Genomic DNA, 18,805 nt, shown 5'->3' on the forward strand with positions numbered 1-18,805 from the left:
TGAAACTCCAGTGTCTCTTACTTACAGGTTAATATATATTTCTTATTTGTATAACAGAAATACTTTGTTTTAGGCATTTATTTATTAGCTTTATGAAGTTTATTTTGTTTCCATTTCCAGTAAGAATTTCTCAGGCAAAAGTCATATTGTCATTAAAACTTTCTGTCTTGGAGAAGTCTTCCAATTGTAAATTCATAATTTTTATTGTAGAAAAATTGGAAAGCCTAAGAAGAAAATTTAAAAGCTCTTTTTCTTAAAAAAGATTTTATCTTGGGGCAACTGGGTGACTCAGTTGGTTAAGCACCTGCCTTTGGTTCAGGTCATGATCCCAAGATCCTGAGATTGAGCCCCGCATCCAGCTCCCTGCTCAGCCGGGGAGTCTCCTTCTTCCTCTCCCTCTGCCTGCTGCTCCTCCTGCTTGTGCTCTCTCTCTCTGTCAGATGAGTAAATAAAATCTTTTTAAAAATTAAAAAATAAAAGATTTTATCTTTAAGTAATCTCTACACTCAATGTGGGGCTCGAACTCGCAGCCCCCAAGATCAAGAGTTGCATGCTCCACTGGATAGCTAGCCAGGCGCCCCTAAAAGCTCTTCTAATCTCACCGCTCAGAGGTAACCATTGTTAACTTTAATGTATTTCTCCTGATCATTTAATATTTTTCACAAATATTTTTCAAGGAAAACCACTGATGCTTGCTTTAGACCTATTAAGACCTTTTTACAAGGAAAAAAAAGTTTAATTTTGGTAAGTTCTAAAAGATGCATCTTTTTTTTTCTTGCTAGGTTTCTGCCTCAATGCTCAAGCAGTTTCCCAACAGTGGCCTGAATCCAGGTCTTTTCAATGTGGGGCCCCAGTTATCTCCTCAACAAATTGCCATGCTGAGCCAGCTTCCACAAATTCCCCAGTTTCAGTTGGTGAGTAGCAGATTTTCCTCCTATAGCTAAAAAAAAGGTTATTTGGTTTTTATTTTCCTTTAACTTTGATTTGCGTGCATGCTTCAGGGTTAATGTATCAGCTCAGCTAGAGGTAGATGTGACCAGTAGACCAGGGACTGGGTGGTCTTTCCCTCCTAGACGCTTGATTCAGCCACTGCACTTCAGTGCACGACCCCCTCGAGTGTCTCAGTAAGTCCAGCTTAGGAAACTTTGCTCCTCTCTCTCCTCCCGTTTTGTAGGCATGTCAGCTTCTCCTGCAGCAGCAGCAACAGCAGCAGTTGCTGCAGAACCAGAGGAAGCTTTCTCAAGCTGTGCGCCAGCAGCAGGAGCAACAGGTACGCGGGATTGGAAGGGTCCCTCTAGTGCTCTGTGTGAGGACTGCAGGCCTGCCCTCTGAGAGCAAAAACACGAGCCACAGGCAGTCTTTTCTGGGAGGTTCAGGGTGTTCGCTTATCATGTGTCCGTTTTCCCTCCGGTCCCCGTCGCTCTGGACTCCTGGCCTCCAGCTGGCTCGGATGGTGAGCGCTCTCCAGCAGCAGCAGCAGCAGCAGCAGAGGCAGCCTGGCATGAAGCACTCGCCCTCTCATCCCGTTGGGCCCAAGCCACATCTGGACAACATGGTACCCAACGCTCTGAATGTGGGGCTCCCAGACCTTCAAACCAAAGGGCCAATACCTGGATATGGTTCTGGTAAGTGGCCATTAGTGAAAATCACCTTTAAAAAAATCCACCAGTCGTGTGCTGAGCCTCTGGTAGAGATCAGTCCTTCGTGACCCGCTGTTTGCACAGCATCCACGCGAGAGATAAATATTCCTGTCCCTGTGTTACAGCTGCTATCCTAGAGTTTTGATGGTTTTCCAAAGCTGATGACACAATTAGTAAATCGCAGAGCTGTGCCTCCAACTTCTCTGGGTCCAAGGGAGTCCTTTACTATTCAGGAAATGGCAACCTGCTTCTGCCACCAGGAATTTTTAAAAGCCAGTTAAAAGATTTGTACGTGCTCTGAGTGCCACATGAGTCTGAAGTTATAATCTGTTAAAAATATGTACAAGCTGAGGTGTTTAGCTCTACTGATGAAATTTCCTTCTTATGGAAAAATGGAGAACTAAAATGAAGCTTATGAGGCAAACTGATAAAATTCTTCTGATATTAGTATTTCATCTGATTTAAATAGAATTAGCACGAGTAAGGTTATACCTTTGACATTCATCAGGAATTTGTTGGCAGGCAAATGGTAGCTCTTTCAGAACCGGGGAACATGTTGTAAGCAGAATCCAATCAGTGAGGCAACAGTAACTTAAAAATAAAATGTAAAAATTAAAAAGGTACCACACACCACAGTGGATTTCTTCTCAGAATGACAAAATTTCGGGTTTTATTTTGGCAAAGAAGATACTGTTCTGTGCAAACTCAAAAATAAGAGTTGGGGAGACCTGAAGCCCATGCTCCTAGGGAAAAAAGTGACCCTGGATACATGGCCCAGCTCTCTGCTCTAGTTCTGTGGGGTGCCCACTGGAGTGGAGTTCCCACTTCCTGCTGGAGTGTCCACATGCAGAGAGGAGCAGAGACTTCAACGATGCCTTGATCCTGATCCTGGATAGTTTTAAGGGAAGTAATTTCTAGATCCACCAATGGCACTGTTTCTTTAAAATGATCTGCCTGAGAACTGACTTAAATTCAAAATAACCTTTCTTCCACTTGATGTCAAAGAAGAGCAAACTCTCCACCATCTCTTTTCTTACTAAGGCACGCCCATCTTGGGTGTAGAAATCCACAGTGCTAAGCAAGGGGGAAGCCTCCCGTAATGACTAATGAAGGTATCATTAACTCTGTATTTCCAGGCTTCACCTTCTTAATCATGTTTTCTGTTAAGGATGAAACCTGCCATAAGAACCTGGGTATTTGGGGGTGTGTCCAGTTATTGTGAATTTAGACACCACATATGATAATAAAGGAGGGGAGCTTTGCTTCTTCCATCCCCTTTTGTCAGAGAGTGCATGGTTCTCAAAGTAGAGTCCAGTCGTACAAAGCAAAGTGAACATCTGGAAGCCCCCGGCGGCTTTTCCACGGGTGTGAATCCACTGTTCTTTTTAGCTTTTCTCAGTACTCATCCCCTAGGGCATGTCTCAGGTGGAAAGAAAAGTATTTTCAAACAACTTGAGCAACATTTAGTGACACAGACACTCTTAAATACACATTTTTCACAATTTGTCAGGTAAACCCTGTGAATAGACCTTTTATGTGCTTTTCTTGAGGCTGGGTGTACATTAGTCAGTTAGTTGTTAAAAACCTAACATTGTGATGTATTTATTCCAGTGACAGTTTTTACAATATCTTTAATATTTTCTGCCTTTTGTTTAAAAGTAAAATTACAGGGAGGTGGGGGGAAAAGTAAAATTGTATGCTAGCTGTGAATCTGTTAGTTTTTAGCAATATACCTTCTCATTTATCAAATATATCGAAAATTTTTTATCATAATGTCTTATTAAATTAATGGTGTTATTTCTGATTATCGTACTGGAGGCACAACTTTCCCTGATGGCTGAAGGATCAGAGTTCAATATACATACATACATATACTGAAGAAATAGCATGTTTTTTATAATACTCCTCTTTCAAAGTAAATTATAAATTTAACTGTGCGTTATAACCCAAATTAAGTTAGGAGAAAACCATGCTGACTTGCTAATTTATTTCCATTTGGTAACTTATGAAACAGTAGCTAAATTTTATTAGGTCTTTATCATATTAATTGTGATTGTAATTACTTACGATCTGCCTTACAAGATGCATTTTGCAATTTATTTCACAGTTTAAAATGTCCTTAATTCCTCAATATTATGACATTAATTTGAATTGAAAAATACATTTTGGGCTGAAGGTAAATCCGATTTGGCTGCCTGTTTTGAATAAACTAAATCTATAGCTATAAGATTTTGATGAAAATATATTTAATGCATACAGAGGTTAATTTTTTTTCAAAAAGTATATAGCAAAGATGTGATAAAATGAATAATATTTCAATTTTCCTACTGGTGAATATTAAACTAAAAAGACACCTGTAGATGAAAGAGGAGCAAGAATAATTAAAAGTCTCTTAGTAAGTCCTAATAAAGGCTCTTTTGGTATATTTTCTCAAAATTAAAAAGTTGAATGAGTTTAAAGACTGTTTAACTGGTCCTTGACTGATTGTTTTTATAAAATAGATGGTTTCTTATTCTCTGCTTTTAGCAGAATTGAAAATAGACCTAACTGAATTGTCTGGGGATGGTGACCTATCTAAACATGATGTTTTAGCATCTATGTTATTGAGCTGGGGGGAAGGGAATACAGCCTAAACAGGAATTCACAGAAATAGGTGATGTTATAACAAGACTCCTTCTTTTCCTATCTAAGTATTTATATAAGATTTCTGGTACTTTTTGTCTATTGGAATTTAAAAAATAGGAGTAGTGTGAACTCCATCTCATATCTCTCATTCATAGATATCTAAACCAATCGAGAAGTAAAGTCCCTCATCTTATTAGAAAGTGTCCCAGGGCGCCTTGGTGGCTCAGTCAGTTGGGCATCTGACTCTTGATCTCATCTCAGGTCTTGATCTCAGGGCCGTGAGTTCAAGCCCCGATTTGGGCTCCATGCTGAGTATGGAGCCTACTTAAAAAAAGAAGAAGAAAATGTACTTCCAATAAAATTTTACTTTTCGTGTTTAAAATTTCTCAAAATTTGGGGGCACCTGGCTGACTCAGTCGAGCATGCGACTCTTGATCTCAGGGTTGTAAGTTTGAGTCTCATGTCGGGTAGAGATTACTTTTAAAAAAATGTGTTAAATGGGTAACTGTGGGTGATTTGTTTCTTTATAATATATTTTTATTATAAAAGCACTGATTTGTTTTTTAATCTATAATAAAAGGAAAGTGGGAAAGAAAGACCTAATATAGACAATGAGCGTGAAAGAGGAAATCCCAGTTTCCTCAAGGAGGTGACGGTGAGCCAAGTGGTAATGATGTATGAATAGACAGTGAAACAGCATGTGTGGCAAAGAAAGTAATTCTGGCCAGGACAGATAAGGGAGGCCAAGGGTTGGATTTATAGGAATGATAAGATAGGTAAAAGGGATGTACTGGGGAAATGAATCTCTGGGAGATCAAGGGACATGTCTTGTTTCTGTTTGTCCCTCAGCTCCTCACAGAACCTAGCACAAATGAAGCTTTCCATGAGTGGGCACTGAACTGAACTAAAGCATTGTTTAATTTGAGTTCAAGTTCTGTGTTAGTGAGCTGGAGAATTACAGGAAGGCCACTTGGTGGACCACGGAAGTGTGGTTTGGTGAAATAGCAAGTACAAAAAGGTCCGTGCTTTGCTGGGCTTTGAGGTGTGGCAGCTCACAGATAGTGTGTGCCAGTTACTACGGGGCATTGAAGAATGACACAGAACCATGTACAACCTTGCACTGATTCTTCCTCTCCTGGTTGGGTTCAGAAGTTAAACCTTTCAAGGCAGTTTTATCTCCTGTTCTCCTCACACCCCTCTGGATGTTTCCTTACCAAACTTTGCTACTTAGTTACGATGCTGCCATGCTTTGGTGGTATTTGATCTCCCACCAACAGCTGAGCCAGCCAGGCGCCCCTATCCTATAGTTTTTAAAGCAGTTTCACGTGAAAACAGGGGGATGCCTGGGTGGCTCAGTCGGTTAAGAGTCTGCCTTCAGCTCAGGTCATGATCTCAGGGTCCTGGGACTGAGCCCCACATCTGGCTCCCTGCACAGCGGGGAGCCTGCCTCTCCCTCTGCCATTCCCCCTGCTTTGTGCTCTCTCTCTTTCTGTCAAATGAATGGAATCTTTAAAAAAAAGAAGGAAGGAAGGAGAAAGAGAGAAAGAAAGAAAGAAAGAAAGAAAGAAAGAAAGAAAGAAAGAAAAAAGAAAAGAGAGAAAAGAAAAAAAAATGTGTAAGGAGTGGTTCTTTATCTTCTAACTAATACGTTCTTTCTAATCTTCTCCAGAATCCTAGGTTTTTCTCAAAAGCTCTTCCTCCATGATTGGAACCAAGCTTTCAGATAGCCTGGAATCCAAGCACCTTGGGCTGGTTTTCTCTGTCAAAGGTTAGAGGTGCTACTTGCCTAAGGAGCAACCCACTTGGGCCGTTAAAGCTTCTGTCAGAGAAAGCCCTTACTCCTTTCAAACCTGCTGTCCTCCAGTCTCATTTCATTTCAACTACATAGGAGAAAAGAAAATACCTTAACCTCTTCTTTTTTAAAAAATTATTTAATTTGAAATATTTCCAGCTCATTCCAGGAATTTCTGCTCCTGGCCCCCACCCTCTAGGTAATCACAGGGACTAGTAAAGTTGCTTACAAACAGTGTGAAGGAGCAGTGTTCTTTATATTAATAGCAATATTTTAAATATAGATCAAGGTGTTAGGAATGATTTGAACTGGATTTATCATGCATTTATAAAACTGTCTCTGACAACTCAGAAGCACAGGGAGAAAATGTGACCTGGGCCGTCATGGGCTTGGATACATGGAACCTTAGAGCCATTGAGGTACCACCAGATGGTCGGAGAGTCAAGTGGGTACAGCGAGGAGTCTGGCCTGGCTGGAGTGGCACATCTTCTCGAATAACAGTAGACAGGCTTTTGACTCCTGCAGCCACCTGAGCTTTGGGACCCCTGCTCACCTCCCTGGGGTGGCTGTTTTGCACTCACTGCAGTCCATCCTCATTTTTACTCTGGCTATTCATTGTTCTTCCCCTCCTCTGTTTCATTCATTTGTTTTAGTGCTTTATTATCCTTTTTTTTTTTTTTTTTACGTTAAGTACATTCTGACCCACAGTGGATGGTGGGACCTGTGAAACCCCCATCAGCAGGCCTCTCATACAGGATCTCACCCATCCAGCCCTGTGCAGTGGAAAGACATGACCCACCTACACTCCTACTAAAAGCCTGACACCCGAGGTTTACCTGGGGCTCATGGCAAGTACACTCTGAACCTCTCCGTCGTTGTCTGTTCGAGCTTGGGGGTCTTCATCATTGCATAAAGATTTCTTTCAAATTGATCTCTTACATTTTGCCTTGACCTCCATGTACCCTATTCTTACACTGCCAGTTCTTTTTCTAAAATACAAACTTTTTAAAAAATTTACTTGTTTTTAGTAATCTCTGCACCCAATGTGGGGCTCAAATTCATGACCCCGAGATCAAGAGTCACTTGCTCTTCCAACTGAATCAGCCAGGCGCTCCCTAAAATACACACTTAGTTATCTCTTTCTTTCACTTGTTAAAAAACTGCTTTCTCTCCTGTCGTAGAGAAAAAAGGCCCAAAGTCCTTGGCATGATACACAAAGAGCCCTACACAACATGACTCCTCATTTCTCCCCCGTCTCCTGTCCCTCAGCCTCACTTCATCCGTGGTTAACCAAGCACTGGAGTCACACTGAGCTCCTCATTTCCTAAATGTACAGGATTGTCATCAGTCAGAGCTTTGTACTTGGTATCCTTGACTTACTCTCATACCTGCCATCAGCTCTAAATCAAATGTCCCTTCTTCTGCAAAGCCTTTCTTCCCCCAGACACCCTCACCACACCTCGCGGCTATTGTTCCACCATATTAGTTTGATGTGTGGAGATTGCTCTCTGAGTTGGCAGATTCCTGGCTCCAGGATTCTGCTGGCACAGGTGTTAGCTAAATGAATAGGTGAAGGCACAGGTGCACTGAGATGTTCTCAGTGAGGTGGCAGTCCTGCATATTGTCATACCTGCACAGTCATTGCTTTCTTTAGCAGGCAAGAGCCAAGATGAGCGTTTTGAATCAAAATCTGTTTCTGAATGAAGAAACTTCTTGTGAATTAGTCTTTAAATGACAAATGAAGCTATCATTTAGTTGGTTCTACCTCAGATCTCTTGGTTGCTGATGCTAGAAATATATAGGAAGTTGTAAAATGTGGTTCTCTGTTTTAGGCTTCAGCTCTGGCGGCATGGACTATGGCATGGTTGGTGGGAAGGAGGCTGGAACAGAGTCTCGCTTTAAGCAGTGGACCTCCATGATGGAGGGACTGCCCTCTGTAGCCACACAGGAAGCCAATATGCACAAAAATGGTAAGAGCAAGCAAAGCCTTACAAGCTGGAACTGTACGACCCTCACAGGCCTTGATGATGTATCCTGTAAAATTATTTTAAAGCACAAATCTTCAGCTTTTTCTTAATCTCTTGATTTTTTTCCTCCAAATCCTGTGGTCACCTTTGAAGAGAGTAAGATTGGGGTTGTGTATATTTCAAATTATAAGAAGCTTAAAATGCTGGTTGTAATTAATGGGGGCAAAATTTCCCACCTGTAATGGGATTGAGAGCAGTAGCAGTGAACTTGAGTACCCATTAGGATGAAATCCTAATATATTGGCTGAGAAAATAGAACCCATTTTTTTGAGGTGTAAGAGATTGCAACAAATATATATCATGTTGATTATTCATACCCTTTAGTCTCCAAAAGATAGATGACTAGTAATAGTACATGAGATTAGGAGATTTGAACTTTCCACAAAGCTTTCTTGTTCTCTTTTTTTTTTCCTTTCTTGTTCTTAATGAATTATAGTGTCTGCAGGACAGCAGCTGAGGGGCATTGAAGGCTTTGGTTGTGAACAGTGGACCCTTCATTTCCATCATTCTCTGTAAATATTTCTCCGTGTCAGTATAAAATAGATAAAAGGTCTTAGAATCTTCCTTCAACCTGTTTCAGTGTTCATTTCATTGGACAGTAATTCACCCGAACTTAACTGTAGCCTTGAGAACCAAGCATAACCCGGTGTTGGGCTGGTCCTGCCGCAGTTTCCTGGCAGACCTCAGCCCCACAGGTGTGAAAACTTTCAGGGTACCTTTATAAACCACTCATGAATGTGTCTATCCGAGAGATGGTAAAATGGCCACATGGAGCTCTTCCCTGCTATCCCTAAGCGCTATCATTTGATTTCATGCCACAAAATCAAGAATAATTTATTGAAACTATAAAATCTATCCCTAGCCTGAATAATTCAAGCCCAGCATTTGTAGCTGTGGGCACTTACCCTGCTTCTTTAGGCTGGTGATTCCTCAGGTCCCCTTGTTCCCGAAGACATGATAGGTCATGATCACAAATACAAAGTGTCATGCGAGAGGATATCTTGAAGCGAAAATATCTGCTTGCCTTTCCAGAGCGTATAGACACTGTGTTCCCCATTTCCTTAGCAATCCCCACGGCAGTTGAGCTTTTCATTTCCTAAGACTTCACTGAAATGTGCCCTTGAGTCAGATTTCTGTCCCTGGCTCCAGAAACGCAAATGACTTCTTAGCCTAGCGTGGAGGTGGTTTTGATAATACTCCTGCTGGGTCAACCCAAGCAGATTACTTTAATCAGTATTTATGCAAATATTTTAATACATCATCCTGAAAATAATTTTATCTGTTTATAAACAGCATCCTAAGGGTAGATCAAGTGACACAAGGCAGCATGTAAAATTCATTTGAGAAATAAGTAGGGTGGTATCTCACAGAGGCCCACAATTTTTATTTAAAATGAAGATCATTTTTTGTTAGGTTAGGAGAACTTTAAGCTTTTAATGTTCTTCCTGCCTCGTAGCATCTAAAATGCATAAAAGGGGCACAGACAGAACTGCTGAAATGCTCTCAGGAAGACAGTTACAAAGGATTGGCTGTTCTTCCTGTGTGTGGGGCCACGGGTCTCAGAGCTGCAGAGCTCCCTGCTGATCTTGTGCTGGCAGAGACCCTAGGCGGGAATTCCATCTCATTGCTTTGGAATTCAAAGCAATGGCAGATGCTTTTCTCTCTAATGGGCTCGTTCTGTTTACACTGCTGCTTCCAGCTCACCGAGGTCTGCTCAGCCCTGAAGAACTTGGGGGTTGGGGGTGTCAGTACAACTGTCGTGAGAACGCTGCCTGTGCACTGCAGATTATACAGTGTTTTTCCTGTTTCTCATTCTTGAGTCATTAGTATAGAAACTGGGGATAATGGTATGATTCGTCGTTGAAAGTTTCATCAATTTCTTAAGACCACGGAATTTTAAAACTGAAAGGAAGATTCAAGGATGAGAATAGTGCTGTGTGCCTCAGTGAGAACCCAAGAGGCTCAGAAAGGTGAAATGGATCATTCCTACTCATTCTGCTTGTGAATTAGATACTGGCTCTCCAAGGCAACCTCTTGTTCCAGCAGTTTTTTTGTTTGTTTGTTTTGGGTTTTTTTACTGCATAAACATAGGAATACTGTTTTTTGCTGAATAAGAGATTTGACAAGTTCTGTTCATAGGAATCCTTTCTGGGTGTGAATTAATTTCCTCTCTCTCCTCAGGCGCTATCGTGGCCCCTGGTAAGACTCGAGGAGGCTCACCATACAACCAGTTTGATATCATCCCGAGTGACACACTGGGTGGCCATACGGGTCCTGCTGGTGATAGCTGGTTACCTGCCAAATCTCCACCAACAAATAAAATCGGAAGTAAATCCAGCAATGCCAGTTGGCCTCCAGGTATTGTCCAGGAAATGTTTTTTTTCTGGTGTATCATTTGTTTTTAATTCTTAATTTTGGCAAAAGATTGCTTTTGCCAGTTACTAAGGAACTTACTTCATTTTTTCATTTAGTAATTATTTTCTGATAAAAGCAAAGCCTGTACAATGCTCTGGGAAAGATAGGAAATTCACATTAGATGGGGTCTCTGCTCCATCGAGTGCAGTCAGGAAGGTAAGGTGTGGACCCTGATCACCTGCAAGTCAGGTAACTGTGATAAATACTGCAGAGGCATAGACAAGCTACAGGAAGTCAGAGGAGTGGAATTTGAAGCTCACAGAAGGTGATGTGGGAGCCGGACTTGGCATTCGTCTGTGCAGAGGATGCCTTTTAACATGGGATCTTCTGAAGTGTCCATTTAATTGACTTGTTTATTCATGGAGCAAGTATTTAGTATCGGTTTGGTTCCAGGTATGCAGTAATGGTGCGATGAGACTCTTTGTTACTTTTTTCCTCTCTTCATATTTTGATATAAGTAATCTATTTTCATTGTAGAAAATTTTTAAATTTAGTTAAGCAAAATCGATATATGTCTTTCTAAAACCTCTTCCTATACAGGTGTATTTGTAATATGAATATGTTTAGTTTCCTTCCAGTAAAGCCGGCTCATATAAGCATATTGGTTGTGTATGATACTGTGTTGCTCTCCATCATGATTGGGAAAACAAAAGCTTGTTAATCCTATCTCATGGCTTTGAATATGATTTAAATTAACCAGTAGAAAATTGTAAACACTTAAGCGTATACTAGGCTTTCTCATGATAAGCCAGCTTATTCCTGCTCTTTGTCCATGGATGATCCGGATAATAGTGGTCATTTGTATTGTGTTTTCTCTCGTGCACCTGAGCCAGTTTCTAGTGAAATAAATGGGAGAAGTCACACATCTCCAACCCAGATTTTCTCCCAGTTCTTGTTCTGGATGCACAGACAGTTCTCCTGAGCACCGGGTTACTTCTGCCTTCGCTGCCCTCAGCCCCAAACTTCCTTGGGAGCAGGAAGAGCAGCAGCCAGGACCAGGCACTGATGAGCTCTGGCTCAAAGCCACGGAGAAACGGAGAAAGTCCGTGTGCTTGATAACAGAGGTGCTGGCACAGTACCTGTTGAGGCTGAGTTTTTGATCTTTAATTTTATGATAAAAATCTGAGGTAAAATAGACTCAGTATTCTGCTTTTCACAGATCTATTTCTTGTATCTAAAACTAACTTGGGGGCGCCTGTTTGGCTCAGAAGAATATGCAACTCTTGATCTCAGGTTGTGAGTTCGAGCCCCACATTGGACATAGAGATTACTTAAAATTAAGGGGGTGCCTGGGTGGCTCAGTCGGTTAAGGGTCTGCCTTCGGCTCAGGTCATGATTCCAGAGTCCTGGGATCAAGCCCCGCATCAGGCTCCCTCCTCAGCCAGGAGCCTGCTTCTCCCTCTCCCCCTGCTTGTGCTGTCTCTCACCCATTCTCTCTCTCAAATAAATAAATAAAATATTTTTTTAAATAAATAAATAAAATTTTTTTTAAAACTTGATTTTTATCATTGAACAACCTCCTACATCTAATATTTGTTCTCCTTGTTTCAGAATTCCAACCAGGAGTGCCGTGGAAAGGTATCCAAAACATTGACCCTGAATCTGACCCCTATGTCACCCCAGGAAGTGTGCTGGGGGGTACAGCCACATCTCCCATTGTAGATACTGACCACCAACTTCTGCGGGATAACACCACAGGTAAATGAGTGAGGCATCCTTTGTGTTTATTCAACACCCAGCATTTTCGTGTTGGTTGATCTGTGGCTTCATTTGTACCTTCTAATAATCTAATAATTTAACCAGAAAACTTAAAAATCTGTAGCTTTTCATGGTTTTTTTGGATACATTTTTAGATATATTTTAATCTTCCATTGAAGGCTAAATACAGTACTTAAGGTTTCACTGGTTATACTGACATCTGCCTGCAATATTTTCATCTTGTTCTTCCTGTGTCACCCAAAGGGTCTAATTCTTCCCTCAACACCTCGCTGCCTTCACCTGGTGCCTGGCCCTACAGTGCCTCTGACAACTCCTTTACCAACGTTCATAGCACTTCAGGTACAAGTATGACCTGTTTGTTTCCCTTTGACTAGCACTTTTCCATCAGGTTCCCTTTTACAAAGGAAATGGGCATTTATTTCTTAGGGAGGACTTCAGCAGAAGTTGAATGGCTAGGTCAGCCTGAATGGAGGCACACCTTTTCTATTGGTCATGTTCTCAAAGAGCTTCCAGTGGCCCAGAGATAGGATGAGACATACAGCTTTAGGACAGGGCAGATGGTGACATAAATGCAGGGAGCCTTGTGGGTATTGAGAGAGCAGAGGTTAAATCTTTGTGCCACAAGTGCTTTTCTTGAACCAGCCTGCCAAAGGAATCATGGGCCACGGGAAGAACCAGGGAAGTCCAGGTAGTTTTTTCCTAAGGCAGCCAGTTATAGCTTGCTCTTCTACAAAAAAATCCCTCCACTTACAGACAAAGGCTACAGGCAGATGGCCAAGGGGGAAAAAAGAGGCCCTTAATTAATTCTACCAACATTTGTTGAATTCCTTATGTGTATGCGTTTTGTGTTTTTTTTTTAACATGATAGGGAATAAAAACTTAAGGGATATAATAAAGCCTTTGAAGTCACTCACTCAACACACTGCCTCATAGATTGGGAGAGAGATTCTTTGTAATTGGCACCTTGGTCTTGCAAAAGTTAGACCTCAAGCCATTAAAGTCATTAAGGCTTCTGTTCTGTGTCCAAGCAAAAGCAAATGGAACAAATCCTCAGCTACATTCTAAGACACTGTAGGTGAATGGCCTTACAAATTGTCTTCTCTTCTTTTTCTTTTCACCTCTGTGTCCTATCACAGGGTCATAATAACCTGTCATTTAGTAAATGCTCCTGGAGACCAGGCAGCATGCAGAGCCTTCAGCATGAATTCTTACCTTACCTTCACCAAAGTCTGGGAGCAGGTCCTGGCCTTCTCCCCATTTTGTAGGTGAAGAAACTCCAACTCAAAGAGCTGATACAATTTGCCTCAGGTCTGAGTGAGTGTGTAAAGGCGCCAACTCAGTAATCCATGTTTCTAACCACCACCCTACATTATACTTTTGTGGGACTTCTTCCTTTACATGTAAAAACTCATTTTTCAACCCAGAACTTTTATTTCAGTAACTGCCGTGTCTTCAGTTGAACTATTTTATCTTTTTGTCTGCAGTTGGACATTCACCTGAGAGATGACCCAAGAATCACCTCAGACGTGTCTAAACTGAATGTATACTTTTCTGCAACCCCCCCCCACATTGTTTTTCCTTCTTAACTAAATCTTTTTCTTAATGATGCTTCCGGCATCACTGGGTCACAAAGTCTCCAGATTTTTCTCACTTACTATCTGGGTCGAGATCGTGAGGATGTCTCCCAGGGTGTATTCTGCAGCCACATCTCCCACCCATTTCTTCTGCTCCATTCTACTTGCTGTCACCCAGGATGAGAGCCAAGTTTAAGCACTACATGCTCAATCTACTGCAAAAACTCCTAGTAGCATCCTCATCGGCCCCCAGCCTACCTTTCTGGCCTTCTGTTCCGCTGCCCCTGTGAAGTATTGTTCAGCCAAAACTGGGGGAAATGTATTTGGTACAGATTGAGTTCAGATTGGATATTGGTCTATAGTCTCTGAGCCCATCCATTTATGTAAATCTTTCCAGACCTGTCTTTGCAAAGCCTTTGGTGATGGCCGAGCAGTGTCTTCTCTGTGTATTGAACATATGTGATGATGCCTGGGGTTACCAGTTCTCTTACTCATCTGTTCTGTCTTCCCATGTGAACTTGAAGTTCTTGAGAGGAACTGTTTATATTACCCACAGCATTGATTTAGTACCTTAAAGCATAGTAAGCCCTTAGCAAATATTGGTTGATTGTTCTTTAAAAATCTGTTTGAATGTTGGGGTGCCTGGCTGGCAGTCACAGTAGAACATGCGACTCTTGATCTCAGGGTTGTAAGTTCGAGCCCCATGTTGGGTGTAGAGATTACTTTAAAAAATCTTTAAAAATTTTTTTGTTTGAATGTTGATAGCTAATAATCTGGATCGAGAAGAGTATAAATTTCTAGTGTAGTTTCCATTCAGTCAATGAGTATTTATAGGATAATTTTACCAGGGTCCACATTCTACTATATCTGTAAGACTCATGGTTTTAGGAATACTTCCCTTGAATTAATCTTCCCTTTCATGTTCTGTTTGGCTAAGAAAGTGGTAGTAGAGAATTAGTTATCATATTAAATCTTTAGTTTATGTGTTGTCAATTCAGAGTAATAGTCATTGAAATTTTTATATTGAATAAGCTCAAAGGGTAATGTTACTTTGTATTGCTACTCTCAAAATGTGTAATTATTTTTAGAATATTATTTATGTGTATACACAAAATTTATGTATATTGACAAAAGTGACCTATCTAACCTTACTCCTTCCTTAATTTTCTCTTCTTTATAGCAAAGTTCCCTGATTACAAATCAACATGGTCCCCAGATCCCATAGGACACAACCCCACTCATCTCTCCAACAAGATGTGGAAAAACCATATTTCCTCAAGGAACACTACACCGCTGCCCCGCCCACCTCCCGGTCTGACCAACCCCAAACCATCATCTCCCTGGAGCAGCACAGCACCCCGATCAGTCAGGGGGTGGGGGACACAGGACTCACGGCTTGCCTCAGGTGAGAAGGATCCGCCGAAAGGAGCATCGTTGTTCAAACACAAGGGGTTCACGTTAACACAAAAAAAGACATGAAGTCTTCACAAGAGAGGAAGTCTGGTAGGGGAAAGAATATCTCTTGAGTGGAAAGTTGCAGTCAGCCTAGGGCAGAGGGATCCAAGAACTCGCAAGGGACTGATGGAGTAAACATGATGACCGGCAGAGGGAGAACATTAGGAGGAAAATGTCTTACCATTGAGGTATGGGAGTGCACAGGATTTAAGGTCTAGGAGAAGAGAACTGGCCGTTCAGTGACAGGATGAAGGGGGTCAGAGGGAGGTATAAAGGAGAAGACCGTTGATAGAAGGAGAAAGAAACATGTGGGCTATGTGAAAATGTTTCTCACTCGTGACTATCTGAATCTTTTTATTGCTCTTCCTAATTGTTTTTCTGGTTGCTTCAGCCTCTACCTGGAGTGATGGTGGTTCAGTTCGTCCCAGTTACTGGCTGGTTCTTCACAATCTCACTCCACAGGTAATCATGCTTCCTTGTAATTTTCGAGACAGGACTTGATTGTGTTGAGAGAGAGAAACCCAGGTGTGGAATGTCAGCAGATAAGAAAGCTCATTAATTTCCTGCTAACTACAGAGGGGTCCAGCGTGCAGGGGTGGGTCTCCCCACCCAGAGGCTCAAAGCCTACTCCTGAATGGGGAGTGTTGGCCCAACAAGGCTTAAGGTTCAATATCAACTATTTTTATGCTTCATAAATAATTAACCATCTATCTCAGCAGAAGGAATCTGTCAGTTTCATAGCTTAAATGCCACGTGGGTGCTTTCAATTTTCCATCTGTTATTCTCTTCTTTGTAGATGGCATTACTAATTTGCTCTCTTCAGAACATGCCCCCTGGGTTGTTTTTACAGTGATGGGTTTCATTTGCCCCAAGCCACTCTGTCTGTCACCTTGTTTGCTTGGTAACTGACACACATGCAGCAAGCACTATTACATTGAACACGCAAATGAAATTAAATGAACCCACTGAAACTGAGCCCATGACCTTCATTTGGACTTGACAGCACAACCTTTACAACACCTTGTTAAAAGGAGTCAATTATGCCTCCCTCCCTTTGACACATAAAATGAATTGTCTAGCATTTAATTCATAAATGGATTCGTGCACACTATAGTAAGCCAGCATTTTCTAGAGTATTCCCATGGGATATTAATAGGTCTCTGGGCTAATATGTTGGAATATATACTTGATTAAACAAAATTAAATAGGTGTTTTCACTATGAGACTTCTTAGACCCTTTAATATGCTAACATGTGTTACGATCCTCTGCGGGGAAATACAGCTTCTCCTAAATTTACTTGCCCAGTGAATCTGTGGGGAGTGTACCCAGCGCTTGTATTTCAGGGTACATGTTGAGAAAGGTCGTTTCATAAATACAGTTAACATGAGGAAGAGTCTGGGTTGGCTCTTAATCTCCATATCAACTCGGCTAAAAGCCCCAGATGTTTTTTTTAGCTAATAATTGACTGAAGTATGAAGATTTTATATGACTGTACTCAAAACTGTATGTGCCTCTTTAGAATATTTTTTTTAAAGATTTTATTTGTTTGAAAGCAAACATGAGTGTGGGGGGGAGTCCAGAGGGAGAGGGAGAAGCAGATTTCCTGCTGAGAGCCCAACACAGGGCTCGATCTCAGGACCCTGAGATCATGACCTGAGCTGAAGGCAGGTGCTTAACCAACTAACCCACAGAATATGACAACATTCTGAAAGTTGTCGTTCAGTGTGGTGGGTATATGGTTAGGATGAGAGAGACAATAATGGATACGCTGTTTTGAAAGGAACCCGGGGAAGCTAACCAGCTGTTCACTTCTGTTTTATCCTGTGCAAAATAGTGAGTACATGTGTATATATGTGTAAAATGAATCAAGGGGTTGGCTGTGTTTGTATTAAAAAGAATTGTCTAATTTTAAAGCTCAAAACTACCTAATAGACTAAATCATAGCTTAGAAGAAGATTTTAGGGCAAATCTTTGGAACTTGGATAAATTTACTTTCATCAACCAAAATCTGTTTTAGAGGGCATCTATGCCGAAAGGTCACTTGTGGCGTACTCTAGGCCATGCTCATACAGTTGCTTATCATTTTCTGTAAAGAAATTTGGTGAACTTGCTGGTTTCCATCCTATAGGGTTTCCATGGTGAAACCACACGATGTTTCCACTGCTGCCACCAGTAACACAATTTCTGAAGGCTGTTTCGATAGTTAATCTGTTTCCCTTCCAAAGAAATGAACCAAATGTTGGACTCAGCAGCCTATCTCAACCTAGTTAAGATCTCGATACAAATAAATTGATCAGAGTGAATAAGTACGTTTGTTCATCCAAGTCCTGGGCGAGAGAAACTATCTCGAATCACTGGACATCAGAGTCTGGCTAACGTGAAACCAAGGGCAGCAAAGTTCACAGAGAAGTAGGCAGAAAGTCTCACCCTGAGGTGGCCAACATGGGAGTCCAAGGATACCCGCGTGGTCTGTGAGCTAGGTCAGCCAGCAACGTCCTAAACCATCAGGTGTGGTTGGCAGTGCTTTTCTTGTGTGTATCTTCCTCTTTAGCTCTGTGAGATTAGTAACTGGGGGAGTGGGGAACACTGCAGTAGTAGTGATGCCAAGAACTTGGACTTGGCATGTTGTCTTAAGTTCTTACTCAGGTGCCATCTTATTTCTGCTTCCTGAAGTCTCTAGCACATCAACACACATTGACTTGTTTACCTCTTAAAGAAAAGAGACTGCAGGTTGAATCGTACGATTTGTTCTGAGCTGTGTTTTTACAAACTTTTTTATTTCCAATATGGGCACATTAGATCTCAGCCCAGTGCCTTGAATATCTTAATTTGCCTTTAAGACTTCTGTTCAGTGCACTCTTTCCTGCTTTGAGTTCTTCCTTTCTCCAAGACAAATTTAGTGCTGATACCATTACTTACAAACCAGAAGTCCTGCTCCTTCTCATACGTAAGAACAGCCACTGGAGTTCCATTCACACCCCACCTCCAGGTTTTAATCTCATGAATGTCGTCACTCCTCAGATTGATGGGTCAACGTTGAGAACCATCTGCATGCAGCATGGCCCACTGCTGACATTCCATCTGAACCTAACCCAGGGCACCGCCCTGATCCGATACAACACCAAACAGGAGGCGGCCAAGGCCCAAACTGCACTGCACATGTGAGTACCCATCGTACGCTCACTGAGACAAACACGCGTGAAGAAGCACACGTGAGTATTCTGCCGCCTGCTCGATGAAACACAGATACACAAGAGCATGCCCAGAAACAGCATCATGGCATAAGCACTTGCTTGCTACTGAGGTGACTGATCTCTATCTACCTAAGCGTGGATTGTCTTGTGTATCACATAGGCCGCTAATCAGAATTCCAAAACTAAAGAATTTGTGAAGCAGTGAGTAAATCTTAAGTGCCATAAAACACAGCCAGTATTTATGAGAATGTGAAACATTGCAAGCGCTGTCACTTCTTGTAATAGAATCTAGCAGCTTACCTTGGCTGCTTTGTCGGTGAAGATGAAACGCGTGGTTTGGGTGGGTAGTGCTGGTGTTTGTCT

General features: G+C 41.7%; 1 protein-coding gene across 7 annotated transcripts in view; it reads left to right on the top strand.

Annotated features, from left to right (window-relative positions):
* The window catches only part of TNRC6B (trinucleotide repeat containing adaptor 6B), a 73,533-nt gene that overhangs the window by 41,452 nt on the left and 13,276 nt on the right, over window positions 1-18,805 (top strand). For all 7 annotated transcript variants that reach the window (XM_034644327.1, XM_034644325.1, XM_034644321.1 and 4 more), the window contains 10 exons: window positions 783-914; window positions 1,175-1,270; window positions 1,442-1,625; window positions 7,890-8,027; window positions 10,266-10,442; window positions 12,051-12,197; window positions 12,462-12,557; window positions 14,973-15,197; window positions 15,639-15,709; window positions 18,270-18,409. In XM_034644327.1, coding sequence (XP_034500218.1) covers window positions 783-914; window positions 1,175-1,270; window positions 1,442-1,625; window positions 7,890-8,027; window positions 10,266-10,442; window positions 12,051-12,197; window positions 12,462-12,557; window positions 14,973-15,197; window positions 15,639-15,709; window positions 18,270-18,409 — 1,406 coding nt within the window. The remainder of the gene's footprint in view (window positions 1-782; window positions 915-1,174; window positions 1,271-1,441; window positions 1,626-7,889; window positions 8,028-10,265; window positions 10,443-12,050; window positions 12,198-12,461; window positions 12,558-14,972; window positions 15,198-15,638; window positions 15,710-18,269; window positions 18,410-18,805) is intronic.

Source organism: Ailuropoda melanoleuca, chromosome 15 (genome assembly GCF_002007445.2).
Source record: "Ailuropoda melanoleuca isolate Jingjing chromosome 15, ASM200744v2, whole genome shotgun sequence".
NCBI lineage: Eukaryota > Metazoa > Chordata > Mammalia > Carnivora > Ursidae > Ailuropoda > Ailuropoda melanoleuca.